At 39.3% G+C, this 14,278-nt stretch overlaps 2 protein-coding genes across 9 annotated transcripts in view; one reads left to right on the top strand and one right to left on the bottom strand.

Moving 5' to 3' along the window:
- The window catches only part of LOC135104997 (rho GTPase-activating protein 12-like), a 43,153-nt gene extending 29,113 nt beyond the window's left edge, over positions 1 to 14,040 (bottom strand). For 2 of the 6 annotated variants that reach the window (XM_064012863.1, XM_064012864.1), the window contains exons 1-6: positions 13,724 to 13,877; positions 12,187 to 12,341; positions 10,482 to 11,873; positions 9,326 to 9,493; positions 7,948 to 8,469; positions 3,459 to 4,826 (exon numbers count right to left, since the gene is read on the bottom strand). In XM_064012863.1, coding sequence (XP_063868933.1) covers positions 3,459 to 4,826; positions 7,948 to 8,469; positions 9,326 to 9,493; positions 10,482 to 11,873; positions 12,187 to 12,341; positions 13,724 to 13,817 — 3,699 coding nt within the window. In that variant the 5' untranslated portion in view covers positions 13,818 to 13,877. Of the gene's footprint in view, positions 1 to 3,458; positions 4,827 to 7,947; positions 8,470 to 9,325; positions 9,494 to 10,481; positions 11,874 to 12,186; positions 12,342 to 13,590; positions 13,878 to 13,921 lie in introns of those variants that run through there. The other 4 variants (XM_064012865.1, XM_064012866.1, XM_064012868.1 and 1 more) reach the window with 4 other exon arrangements.
- Positions 5,961 to 14,278, top strand: part of LOC135104998 (UBX domain-containing protein 6-like) — a 51,164-nt gene continuing 42,846 nt past the window's right edge. For all 3 annotated transcript variants that reach the window (XM_064012871.1, XM_064012872.1, XM_064012869.1), the window contains exons 1-2: positions 5,961 to 6,108; positions 9,924 to 10,021. The gene's annotated coding sequence lies outside the window, so the exon portion shown is untranslated. The remainder of the gene's footprint in view (positions 6,109 to 9,923; positions 10,022 to 14,278) is intronic.

Raw genomic sequence — 14,278 nt, 5'->3', positions numbered from 1 at the left:
TTAAAGCATTTAAGAATCTGAAAGTTACATAGCATGCTAGACAAAGCAAATATGACAACCATATATTCTCACATCAAAATCATAAAAAATATAAATAAGATCAGTAACACACGAGGAAGTTATGGCAGAACATGCACATTTTCTATTTACACAGCAATTCCTTGGTATTTGCTGATAAAAAACTACCATATTTACAAGGAAACCATCAAACATAAAGGCAAAATTCCACCAAGGCAACACAGGCAACATGTAGGAAGCAACTTGACTGTCTTTCAATAAATATATTGAATGCAGCTTTCAACCATGACACATGTTGCCTGCAATAAGGCAACATCATTGTTGCTTGTAGCATGCTACATCCTATGTTGAATGTTAAGTGCCACAGAACCTTTTCCACCAATTCAACAAAAGCTAAGCCAGTTGTCAACATGATACCTCAGCAGATGGTCGCTGCTACTTCATATCTAGTCCTGGGTGATGCCCACACAAAAAAGTAGGAGAGAACATTTTATGGGCAATAATATTGTTCAAAATGATTTTATTGAAAAATTATGGTCCAATGATCAATCACTTTTCAAGAACTTTTCAAGGATGAGTTTGGAAGATTTCAATTACCTTCTCAACAAAGTGAGTCCCTGGATTAGGAAAAGTGACACAAATTACTAGGATTTCTTTTGGGTTAGGGTTTTGTGCTCATGACAAAAGGCAGTATGCAAATTCTTCATTTTCTTTACCATTGCCATGTCACAGTTAAATTTCTTGGCTAGTCCCCAAAGTGCATCTAGTTTAGCAAGATTATTCTCATTGTCTGTCAAGAAAATATCCCATATAACAGCAAGTTTCCTATATTCTTCTATGTATTCTATGCTCTTTTCTTGAGACCAATTCATCTTTTTGCCTTTCAACATTGAAACCTTCCTGTGACTCATGGGAAGGTGTTCAACACTAGATAACTGGCTAAATCTTGTCACATGCATCAGGTTATACTGCAACACAGTTGCATACTACATGTTGTCTTCTGTTGAACTGGTTGAAACACACTTGGTGTATGTGGCAACGTAGCATGCCACATGTTGCCAAATTGTTGCCTTGGTGGAACCGTGCCTTAACAGCATATCATACACATGAAACACTAATTGAGCTCAAAGGTTTTCCAGTCACTATCTTATGAAATCTGTCTGTCAATCTTTTCCAGGGAATGTTTAACCAAGTTTTTAGTTAATGTGCAACTCTTGATTGTTTCTTCTTTGGTTTTTTATGTTATCAAATTTCAAATGAAATTATATAAAAATATAGTTTCCTTAATTCCCAGGACAATAAGCTATATAGAATTAAAAATACAACATATTAAATTTTTTCTCATTGTGACACACACACACACACACACACACACACACACACGTACACACACCGTGTAGTGTGTACACTACGCGTCAGCACTACTAGCAGCAAGTAGGTACGGGATGTAACCCGAGAGGTTGTGACCTCACTGTCACTGGTGTGTGGTGTGTCAGTGGTCTCAGTCCTACCCAAAGATTAGTCAATATGAGCTCTGAGCTCTTTCCTTAGGGTAACAGCTGGCTGGGTGACCAGCAGATGACCATAGGTGAATCACACACACACACACACACACACACACACACACACACAGACACAAGAACCACACAATGCAGTGGTTAGTACGCTCATCTCACAACCAAGAAGGCCCAAGTTCAATCTCAGGCAGAGAAAGGGAGATGGGCACGCCTTTACATGTGTGGCCCCTGTTCATCTATCAGTAAAGGTGGGTTTACACGGGGCATTTTCTCCATCCAGCTAGTTCCAGCCACCCAGAATAGCTGGCAGGTTTCAACTGAAAGCATTAACATGGTTGACAGCAGTTGCTGACCCATTGCATCAAAACCTAAACAATCAAGATGTAGTTCTCCTCCAATGAGCTGGTTGCTATTGCTGCAATATTGCTGTGTTTGAAGAAAAAGCAAAAGAAGAAATGGTTGTGAACTCATTCCTGGCTAGTGTGAAGGAATACAAATAGTGTTTATTACCAGCTCTTGTGAGAACTTATGAAGACTATGTTTGGTATACATTGGGTCTTTGGGATCCCATATATATACTTCTCATGTACCAACTACAAAAGAGATATTTCGGATGCATGGATCCAAACAATGTCCATATTGCTACTCATGATGTCTTCTAGTAGAGTACAAACATGCTGGACTGCTGGCTTTCTCAGTGATGATGTAAACAAACCAATTCTGTGTCTATTTTCCAAAATTTTGATAAATAAATTTAAATATTTTATTATTTATTGTATATAATGATACTAAAACACTTCCCAACAATATTTCTCTTATTTTCAATTTTATATTAATAGCTGTTCTCATTTGATCTTGGAAAAATGCAGGGAAGGCAACTGATCAGACTGACTGAGCAGTTTCCTGGTCGGGCCAGCAATTCAGCAAATCCCGGCTGCATATAAAACCAGCTGCGAATTGCCCCATGGAAACCTGCCTTAAATAGGTACATCATGTAACCTTGTGACATTGTAACATTGTGACTTTGTTGTTTCAGTGTGTGGCATATGAGTGGGCCCAATCCTAGCCAAAGATTGGTTGCTAAGAGTTCTGAGCTCTTTCTGTAGGGGAACAGGTAGCTGGGTGACCAGCAAATGAATGACACGCACACGTTTCATGAATAGAAATAAAAGTAAATATTGTTCTATTTTTACTTATGATCCACTAACCTAAAAATATGCTGTATACACAGAGATGGCCTAATGAATGTGCAACTGTGAGGAAGGTATGAGGTAAATTTTTAATCAACTTCGTAATTTTTACATTAGCTCAGAGATAAAGGTTTGGGGAAGGGTGCAGAGTGCAGCACAATGGGGAGAGGAGCAAAGAGTTCCAGGAGAAAGCCATCCCTGTATCATCACTATCATCAATCATATTTAATCTATAATTTCACAGAGATCTAGGCTATAAATGACACAGAGGTTGTGCTGTTATGGAGACATTATATACAGACGAAAAATGCATCTAGTGTCTTTTATAGTCTTGATTCATTCTCCCTTTCTTTCTCCTTCTGTAACACATGATTAGTGGTTGAAGTAAGGCTATGGTTACAGGCTACTATGATAGAAGTGCTTGCATACCATGTGATAAGCACAAGAGAATGCAAGTGAAAAATAAGCTTATATTTTTGCAGTTTCATTTACAGCTGTAGAACACTCAATGAAGAAGCACTGCTGTCATTAAATACATCCCACAATGGGAGCTGTTATGTGTGAGCATGTGTTAAGCTATCTTTAAATGTCACAGCTAATGTGATAGGCAAATTTCAATGTCAATTTTTGGCAAATGAAATGAGAACACAAAACAAGCAGCAAAATGCATTATCTGAACATGGAAAGATGAAATGTTACCCATCACATCAGGAGTGACAAAAGTCAGCACTACCTTATCAGGATCTTGGAAACTCCTGTACTCTTGGCCATCAAAACTGAAGTTGCAGGTAGGAGATGACTCCTCAGAGTCATCATTTCTAGGTGAGTCATTCAGTTCAGAAGAGCCCAATAACAGGCTGGGAGGAACAACCAGCTCCATGGGCCACCCTTTCTGGAATATACTAACTCCCTCACTGGCGGCCATCTGGGTCAGCTTTGACAAAGGTTTATTCTCAAGAATAGAGCCATCCTCATCATGAGTAATAAATGACGAATTTCGAATCTGATTTCTTGGTTCTAGGAGATTGTCCCCCGAGTACCTTCTGAATCTTAATCCAGATGTTTGTTTAGCCTTTCGAGACTGGTTCAGTCTTGACATTTTAGACAGAGTAAATGGCGTGTCAAGTAGGAATGCTTCTGTTTCTGAGGATTTATCACTGTATTGTTCTTTGACGTGAACACCTGCCGAGCCCTGCTCTTCCTCTACATTAGGTGATGGGAGAAGAGATTTTGAAGGTTTGAGGCTGTGAGTGCTCAACTCTTGAAGAATGCTGCTGTATTGCTTCCTGGAGGCTTCAGAGACACCTTCTATTTCTGCTGTACTAGCCTGCTTGGAGTCACCAGTAACATTTTCTGAGCTTGACAGTGGTGTATGAGTACTTTTTTCCTTTGGATTTCCAAGGGCATTCCCAGTTATCCCCTTCTCTCCTATAATTAATCTGGGCAGTGTGCATGTAATTTCTCTTATATCTTCTTTAATGTGGCTGGTACGACTGGAGGGAACTGGGAATTTGCAAATTTGAGGTGATAAAGATGTTTTGCATGATGGTGATTTGCTTCTTAATGATGGTGATTTGCTTCTTGTCAAGTCTAAGCTAGGAGAGGAAGACTGTGATGTTTCTCTTTGTACATCCAATGCTCTTCCTCCAACAACTGGGATCAATTCTTGTGTGCCCAAATTTGATGATGCAGCATAAGTGTTTCTCGAGCTCTCTGATTTACTTCTGGAATGTCCACGAGGCTTAGAGAAGCTTGACATGGGATTGAAAGATGAAACTTGTGACCCAGCCACCACTATTGATGCTTGATCTGTTGGTGAAGTAAAAACTCTGCTCTGGCCTTCCATCTGTTGCAGTCTGTTAGGCATGATAACCACTGCATCTGGTGCCAAGCTAAGAGTGCGCGGTGGTTTTGGAGGAGGTATTTTCTGTTCACTGGAAGTAACTTCATCAGCTGGGACAGACCGATCATCCTCTAAAACATTTGCATCCAGCTGTAACTCCTTACTCAGGTCCATGTTGCTTTGATAAGACTTGCGCGTGTACTGTCTGTCATTTAGGTGTGCTATATCCAACTCTGACACACACGACACTCCTCTGGGCTGGAATACCGTATGATTCATGAAGATAACCTGGAGATGATCATCACTCATGGTTTGCTTTGTAGCTTACACTAGCTTGATGGGTCTTCCAATATGGAGTAAAGAATGCCAAAAATTCTTTTCTTAGAAAGAGAGGCTATAAGATGGTACTGTTGTAGCTGTTGGGTAGTACTGAGAATACACACAGAAAAATCAAACAAACACTTTCATGATGTAATCATCTAAATCAGATTGTTAAAGGCAACTGATGATGGTAGTAAACTACTGCAATGGAGCACTGCATCTTATAGAGATAAGAATATGTCCCATGGGACTAGATTTTTCAGGGACTAGAAAGCACACCTCTGTTGCATAACAATGCACCCCGCACTAACTCATGGAAGACTTGCCAAAAGAATCAACACAATGTATGTATCTGTGGAGCACCAACACAAAAACACAACCACTGTGACTTCTGGATGACTCCATGAAACACTATACAGGATATCACTTCCTCTCAACCTTATCACAAACTTTCATCCCTTTTTATTACGTCACACCACTAACTGGGATTGTTCTTTTACATACTTAACAAGTGACAAGGTTGATGACAACACCTATAATACTATATGATTAGGGATAACCTGTATACATAATATTTCCTATTAGTGAAGCAGCTAGATGAAGGATCTTCTATGTGGTGAACATACATATAAGAGAAAATCTTGTTTCCAAAGTTATCATACATAGAATCCTTACTTACTGTACATAAATGTAATACACACACCCAACACACTTATAGACTCAATATCTTGAAAAGTCGGTCTTTAAAGTATTAAATTTTCAGTTTGGTATGATCTCTGCCCTGAAAAATGCAAACATAAATATTGACAAATAAATGGTAACATGTTTACATTTATATATATATATATATATATATATATATATATATATATATATATATATATATATATATATATATATATATATATATATATATATATATATATATATATATATATATATATATATATATATTACTACAAAGGTACTGCAATGAATGTATAAAAATATAAATTTAAGCCAGTTTCAACACAATTTCTCAACAAATCTTCATGTAAAAATAACTTTTATCATGAAACAGAGGAAGTCAGAGAGTTGGGGGGGTGGGGAGAAGGCTCTTGATATTGTTGATTTTCTCTCTACCCAAGCATACAGCACTAACAGGCAAACAGTACAGAAACTGTGACTGGCATGATTCCTTAAACTACCTAACTCAAATCCTTTCTGTGTGAAGTTAAAGGTAAGCTATGAAAAAATGTATATTTAGTGAGAGAGAGAGAGAGAGAGAGAGAGAGAGAGAGAGAGAGAGAGAGAGAGAGAGAGAGAGAGAGAGAGAGAGAGAGAGAGAGAGAGAGAAAGAGAGAGAGAGAGAGAGAGAGAGAGAGAGAGAGAGAGAGAGAGAGAGAGAGAGAGAGAGAGAGAGAGAGAGAGAGAGAGAGAGAGAGAGAGAGAGAGTGTGTGTGTGTGTGTGTGTGTGTGTGTGTGTGTGTGTGTGTGTGTGTGTGTGTGTGTGTGTGTGTGTGTGTGTGTGTGTGTGTGTGTGTGTGTGTGTGTGTGTGTGTGTGTGTGTGTGTGTGTGTGTGTGTGAAAACACAGGACTGATAATGAGACATGAGAAAAAAGCCTGCAAATATCAAGCTTATTTTTCCTATGTGATTTGAAAAAGGTGTAATGATGAAAGTAATGAATGTACAGAAAGTTTCACATGTTAAATAAGGATGAAGAAACAACTGTGGAGTGGTGCAGTGATTCAAAGCAGTAGCCTGTGAGGGCTTGATCACTTCAAAGACAGTAAGAGAGGGTGATCATAATACACACATAGGAGGACATGGTGCATACTCAAGGAAGAAGGAGGGTGAGAGGGTGAAAACTCTGCAGTGTAATGTATGAATATCTCTGAATAGTGGGGTTACAAAGACTTTACCATGGTTCTCCTTTCAAAAGTCCAGAAAAAAATCATCAGAATTTCATTATTGTTCTTAAGGACAAGTTCAATACTTACACCAACAGACTTTGGTCACCTGGCAGCAAATAATATAGATAGATTGATAGAATGATAGAATACTTACAATCTGACATTCGAGAAGTCAGCGATCTCTTACCCTGATCATGAACTGCCAAGTGACAATTTTGAGGGACCATTAAGTTTGTTTTACAAATATACAAAAATTCTATGATGTACCATATCTTTCTTGAAATACAGAATTGGACATAAATATTTCTAGAGGATCTCTCTTCTACAGCATATAAACAGTACTTCTATGAAGTTAGGCATTCTGAGATGTCTCCGCCAGTTTTTCTCACCCCCCCCAGCTGCTAACTCTGTACAAGGGCCTTATCCGTCCATGTATGGAGTATGCTTCACATGTCTGGGGGGGTTCCACTCATACTGCTCTTCTAGACAGGGTGGAATCAAAAGCTTTTCGTCTCATGAACTCCTCTCCTCTAACTGACTGTCTTCAGCCTCTCTCTCACACCACCGCAATGTTGCATATCTAGCTGTCTTCTACCGCTATTTTCATGCTAACTGCTCTTCTGATCTTGCTAACTGCATGCCTCCCCTCCTCCCGTGGCGTCGCTGCACAAGACTTTCTTCTTTCTCTTACCCCTATTCTGTCCACCTCTCTAACGCAAGAGTTAACCAGTATTCTCAATCATTCATCCCTTTCTCTGGTAAACTCTGGAACTCCCTGCCTGCTTCTGTATTTCCACCTTCCTATGACTTGAATTCCTTCAAGAGGGAGGTTTCAAGACACTTATTCATCAATTTTTGACCACTGCTTTGACCCTTTTATGGGACTGGCATTTCAGTGGGCATATTTTTTTATTGGATTTTTGTTGCCCTTGGCCAGTGTCCTTCCTACATAAAAAAAAAAAATGTACCTAAGTGGTACCAGAATAATGTTGAAAATGAGAAAATAAAGAAAGTGACTTAAATATAAATATATGAAAATAAGACTAATGAGAGAGAGAGAGAGAGAGAGAGAGAGAGAGAGAGAGAGAGAGAGAGAGAGAGAGAGAGAGAGAGAGAGAGAGAGAGAGAGAGAGAGAGAGAGAGAGAGAGAGACATTCTACTCACCCTTTCTCGAGTCACAACATTGTGGAAGTAGATCCTTTGATTGAAAGCATCATACTTCTTCTCCCAGCCACGTGGAAGCTTCATCTTGTACAGAATGTCAAGGAGAGCATAATTTTGATCGTCAGTGGTGGTGGCAGCAGTGAAGTCAGCAAACTCGGGGGTTGTGGGTGTAGTGGGAAAGGTAGGTTTGGCACTGCTTGGGGGCACAGCTGGAGGAGTTGCAAAGGACAGAGGCATCAACTTGCCTGATATCTGTGGGGGAGACATGCTGCGGATGGCAGATGTGGTGCTGTTAGTGAGGGTTTGTGAAGTAGTGGAGTGTGGAGTAGTGGTGGAGGATGAGTTATGGGCAACAACACGCGGATGGGTGGAATGGATTGGTGTTGTGTCTGGATTACAAGTGTATGAGAAGGGCTTGTGGGAGAACCTTGGTGAGTTTGGGTAATCTGGGGTTGGACACTTTGGAGGACATTGGGGTGCATTTCCTCTGCAGTTTCTATCCTCAGTCCCAGTAGAAAGAACCTGCAATGACAGAAAATGTAAGTAGATATACACCTTATGGTATTGATGCATATTTGAGAAAGCAGTTAAAGAAGAATGCAATACTAAGAATATGTGTTGGCAAGATGTCTTTGAATCATGTAATGTGGTTAATAAGAGAAAAGTAATTTTACAGTTAAAGTGTCACACATACCCAAGTACAGCAAAAACATATTCAAAACATATTCCATGATCAGTGTCTGGTTTCTAAAATCTTATTGTGGAGAACGTTCATCCTTTGCAGGTTTGGAAGTCTAATTTTGAAGCTGTGAATTTATCTCTGAAATCTCTTATTACATTGTACAGTAAAATCCCTCTTATCCGGCATCAACAGGACCGCCGACATGCCGGATATTTGAATATTGCCGGATACTTGAATAGAAGTGAAATTATGTCCACAATCACCACCCTACACTCACGCATCTTACCATAACAAAGATCAGCTGATCTGATCAGCTGCTTAAGTGTAAGCACAACACGCTTCCTCTTTTCTACAACTTTAGGCATGATGAAGGCGTCAGGCGATACAGTGCACACGCGGGACTGAGTCACTGAGTAAACACAGTGCAGTGGACCGTGGGTGGCGCGAAACAGTGCGCTCTGGTGGCGAGGGGACAAAGCATGCCTCGCGCGGTAATTTTAATCTATTTTATGAGTACACATTGATTTTTTATTGATTTTAAGGCTCAGGGAAAAATGTGCCAGATACTTGAAGCTGCCGGATACTCGAATGCCGGATGAGAGGGATTTTACTGTACATACATCACAATTTTAGTTCTTGTATCATCTACTTATCTCATACATTAAGAAAACCCATGAAATTCTAACACATCCTCACCTCAGAGATGGAATTAGAAGTGGTCCCTTTGCTACACCGGGGAGGCTTCCAGCGCTTCTCTCTTGTAACAGAGTTGTAGTAGTAAGGTCTTTTGGAGACCTCTTCAATGTATTCACCCCAATCACCATTAAGTGTTCTTTGAGGGGGACATCGTGGAGATGGTGGGGTCTAGCAGAAACCAAACCCAATAATGTTATATGGCTATCTGACACATGCTTAAGATATCTTATAATTTACATGAAGAGAATCCCTGGATCTAAATATAATGAAAATGTTTAATCTTTCTATTTGTCCAGATGTCTGTAACTTGAAAATACCTTATGGTGATGATCATTGCATTAGTCAACATGTACTGATGCTCTTAGTTAATTTTTGTAAATTCCAAACTTCTCAATTATTCCTTCCTCTCACTTTCCAATATTCTAACAATATGTACATTCCAAACTTCTCTACTTTTTTCCTTCTTCCCTCTTTCTTTCCAGTATTCTAACAATATGTCCATACATTTTAAATTACTCTCCTCTTCCAAATGTTATATATATACCTAAACCTTATTTCATATACTACTGATCACTTTATTTACTAATATTCTTTCCAGGCAACCAAACCATCTTAGAATACAAAATAAGTTATCTCCTCCAATCTGCAATGGAGGCACTACTTTCTACACTGAAGCAACTAACACAGAAGTCACAAGTGAGTTTTTATCTTATCAACAATAATGAAACATTGAGTAGAATATTTTTGTAAACGTTTTTAATGAAACAAATGATAAATGTTGTAAAAGACTGACATCTCAAGCATCTGTCATCACATCACATTATATCCTCTGTTTGGAAATTAGGTAAGCTTAGCCAATAAGCAACCAAGAAGCATTAATGAGTAGTATGTTTTCAGGTGGTTTTGTTTGTCTTTTGAATCTGCAGGTTCTCAAAAGTTATTAACTAAATATATCTAGTAATTTTCTTCCATGTATGATGGTGTAATAATTTGAACTAATAGGTACTGTCAATGAAAGGTAAGAGGAACCACTGAGCTAAAGATAGCTATATAGCAAACCCTCCTGACTTCAAATGGGGTTTTCATTTTATACTTCATTGGAAAAGGAAGCATAGACACAGTGAGCAAAAAGAAGAAAGAATATAAACAAACCAACCTGTACTATTTTCCCTCCACGTGAAGAATCAGGTGTGGGTGTTTCCCTTGTCAGTGGCTCCTTTTCCTTTTCCTCCTTCTTGGTCTCTCTTTTGCTCTTGTTCCTGAAACTGCCAAAACCTGGCGAGAATTTGCTCTTGACAGTTAGGGTTTTGGGGGATTCTGGCCTGCACTTCTGAGGTGGTGCTGGGTTGGTGTCATTCTTTATGATCATCTCTGGTGTGCCTGAAGATTTTCCTTGTGGAGGCTCACCTGCCTTACTTTTTTGTCTGAAACTCCCTAGAAATTCTCTGGTCTTACCAGAACCCTCATGGGTGGTATAGGACATGCTTGCAATGCTGCTCTGGCTTGAAGTTTCCTTAACCTTGTTTCCATTGGCATCTCTATGAGTGTAGTCACCTACATAAGGCTGAACTTCAGGTCTGCTCTCCATAAAGCTAGTCTGTGGGGGCAACAGTTTCCTGGGAAGGGCAATAGGTGGGCCTTTGCCATTTTGGGATTCCTGATAGCTTGTCTTCTCCTCCAAAAGTAATAAAGGGTCTGAAGAATGTCTCGAGTGCCTCCTCTCTATCTCCATACCAGCATGTTGCTCCTTTCCTAAAGATGATTGTCCTGCTTTGGCCATTCTAGCTTGCTCAACCTTGATATCAATAGGTCCTTCCAGATGACCAACATTCTCAGGATTTGAGCTAAATGTGCTAAGTCCACGCTTGGGTCTTGTTTTAGGGGGTAGCTCAGGTGGTACATCCAACACAATGGCTGCATCCACTGTCTCCCCTCTCTTGAGTGATGGCCTAAAGTTCTCTAATGCCCATGATCGTCGCCTATCCCCTTGATCTTTGGAGATCCTGGAATTACGGGGCTTGTCTAGAGACCCCTGCTTCATCTCCGTGTCCTTGGGAGGCATTCTTAAGTCAAATGAGCTGGACCTGAGACGTGGACTCAGCTGAATACTCCCACTGGAACGTCTATCTAGCTCCTCACTGCTGGTTTCCCGTATCTTGGTGATATCCAGGGTGGAGTGACTGCGTCCACCTGACCTCAACTCATCAATGGATCTTGACTTGATGAAGGGTTTTATTGGTTGATGTCTAAAAGATTCAGCACTGCCCTCATTTAAGCTTGACTTGGAAATGTGTAGAGGTGAGGTTTTAAGGTGTCCTGGATAAGACCGAAGAGCTTGACTAGCAGCATGAGTACTGTTTGGAGATAGTTCTTGTGATGAGCAGGCCCCTCCTCCATCAAGCTCGTGGGATCTCCTTTGAAAAGTAACATTTTCAGAGCTTGAGTTGTGACCACTTATTATTTTCTTCATTTCTTCTTCCGATAAACTTTTATGTTGCAGATGTTGTGCTGGAGCATAAAAAGCTCGCTTGCTTCCAGCTCGGATCACCTGTTTAAAGGTTGTAAATGTTCAGTATATCAGTTGAACAAGATAACTACCTTATATTACAATTCAACAATAACCACTAGTAATAACTGCTTATCTTGAACAAGATACTTTCCAGAAAGGACCTGAGTTCACTTATCTATAGATTTTTTTTTCTGCACTCCTAACAACAACACAGCTACTCTCAAATCTTTTCAAAGCACAATTTTTGTTAAATTTTAGCAGCTAGGTATGAAATTATGGAGAACTAAAAACGTCTATGATTTCCTACAGCAATTGCAAAATTCTATACAGTTATAAAACTACAGATGCCTACCTGCCACCAAATATTATTTGTGCTTTTGAGGACCAAGAAGATCTCTCCCTTTGATATGATGAAAGTCTGACCATGATGCTCATATTGGTAGTCTTGTAATGCTTCCACATACTCCTCCAGCTTCTCCCCTGTTGGGTTGCCCTCACTCATGTTACCTGGAATCATAATTCAGTTATCTGGAGTTTTCCTTGTGCAGTATGGAACATAATTTTTTTTCATTCACATAAGCCATATCAGCTGATCCCAATGCTACAATGTCTGCTAACTTAAGCCCCATCACTTGCTTTTGCCTGGGTTGAACCAATGAGGTTATGGCCTTGGATGACTAATGGAGATCATACCACTTTGTTCGGTCCAATGGTGTTTACCTAAATATAGGTAATTTGTCTTGTAACAATATCCATTAGGTACTTGATACTGAGGCACTTGGTAGAGTGGGCACATTCTAAAATTTTCAATTCACGAAGAAAAAGAAAATAGAGCACAAGTACTAAAATTAAGAAACAGCACTGTTCACTTAAATAAAGTGGTCTCTTCAAACATTTAATTAATGCAGTAAATCAGTGTACTGTTAAAAAAAAAAATTGTAAAAAAAAAAAATAAATAAATAAATAAAAAAATAAAAAAATAAAAAAATCAGACATTCATTCACACTTGAGTCTTCAAGTAGCAGCCCTGGGCCACAGTTAACCCTAAATCACCCTCATTAACCACCCGTTGACATAAATCAGCAACATAATTTCTGCCACACACAGAATTCCTTTTGCAATGAACAGTCCTATTGATGATTTTTATTTTTGTGGTTGCAAGCAACTAAGTGTTGGCAAGGTCAAGAAAAACATTATGAGTAATTCTGTCAAGAATGGTTTTACTTTGCATTCATGTGTCAACTGCTTCACAGCTTGTCTCTGAATCAAGTTTTTATTTTTCTCCAACAAGCTGACTCCAGCAGTTCCATCTCTGTTCTACAAAAAAAAAAAAAATAAATAAATAAATAAATAAAAATAAAAATAAATAAATAAATAGATAAAATAAATAAATAAAATAATAGTAAATAAATAAATAATAAAAAATGAATAAACAATTAAATAAAAAAATAAAATAAAATAAAATAAAAATAAATAAATAAACAAATAAAAAAATAATGCCTCAACATACCACTTTGGTCTTTAACAAATCATTTACCGTTTAGATCATAAGCAGTCGACTGACTATAACATTAAGGCACAATGAAAACCAAACAAGCCACCTGATAATCCTGATGCCTACTCCTGAAGTTATCTTCATACAAGCGTGTCTGAACTTCATAATCTCTTATTTATATACTGCATTTCTTTTCCATATTATAACTATTGCAATAACCTATGGATTTGTTTTAATTTTTTTAAAGAAAAGGTCACGCACCATCGCTCGGTCCAGGAAGAGGTAGTCAACGGGGTCGGTCACGTCAAGATGCCATAACACTACCTAACCACGCCTCACCTACGAATTATTTTAACTCATACGTCACAATGAAACATCCGTACTATAACCTTACACCGTCCCGAATAGTTTAACGGAGGTACTTGAAGTTTAATGCTTCCAATTTGTTGACATTTGCTCAAGTAACTTCCGTGGCTCCCAATTTTCATGGATGCAGTAGTTTTCTTCTCAGTCTGGAGCTGCCCCCTCCCTCTTCCTGGGACACACTGGCTACACTCTTTCACTACAAATGCTCAAAACACTTCACACTTGCCTTAATGATCATATTACAGCGATTTTCTACATCACTTTTTCCATGTCAACACTCGCCCCCTCGCTCAGCTGGGCTCCCTCGTCCCTCCCACCTAGACCTTCCAAGACCCTCCCAACTACCGCCTCCTGGCCATCCTCCCCCCATTCTTCCCACCCACCCACACCGTAATCGCCCTCCCGAGTCCCCACCACTCACCGCCAGCCTGACTTGTTATCTTGTTCCTCATTGGTTCAACGACAACAATCCAGCCTATCATTGGTCCTTATGTTAGCGGCCTTGATACGTGGTTCCGCACTGGTCTACTTCCTTCTTTCGTCATTGGTGATCAGCTATGGCCAATCATGAGGGGATTACTGA

The sequence above is a fragment of the Scylla paramamosain genome, chromosome 11 (genome assembly GCF_035594125.1).
Source record: "Scylla paramamosain isolate STU-SP2022 chromosome 11, ASM3559412v1, whole genome shotgun sequence".
NCBI classification, from domain to species: domain Eukaryota; kingdom Metazoa; phylum Arthropoda; class Malacostraca; order Decapoda; family Portunidae; genus Scylla; species Scylla paramamosain.
The sequence above is the reverse complement of the archived record's forward strand: the minus strand, read 5'-3'. Positions and strand labels throughout refer to the sequence as shown.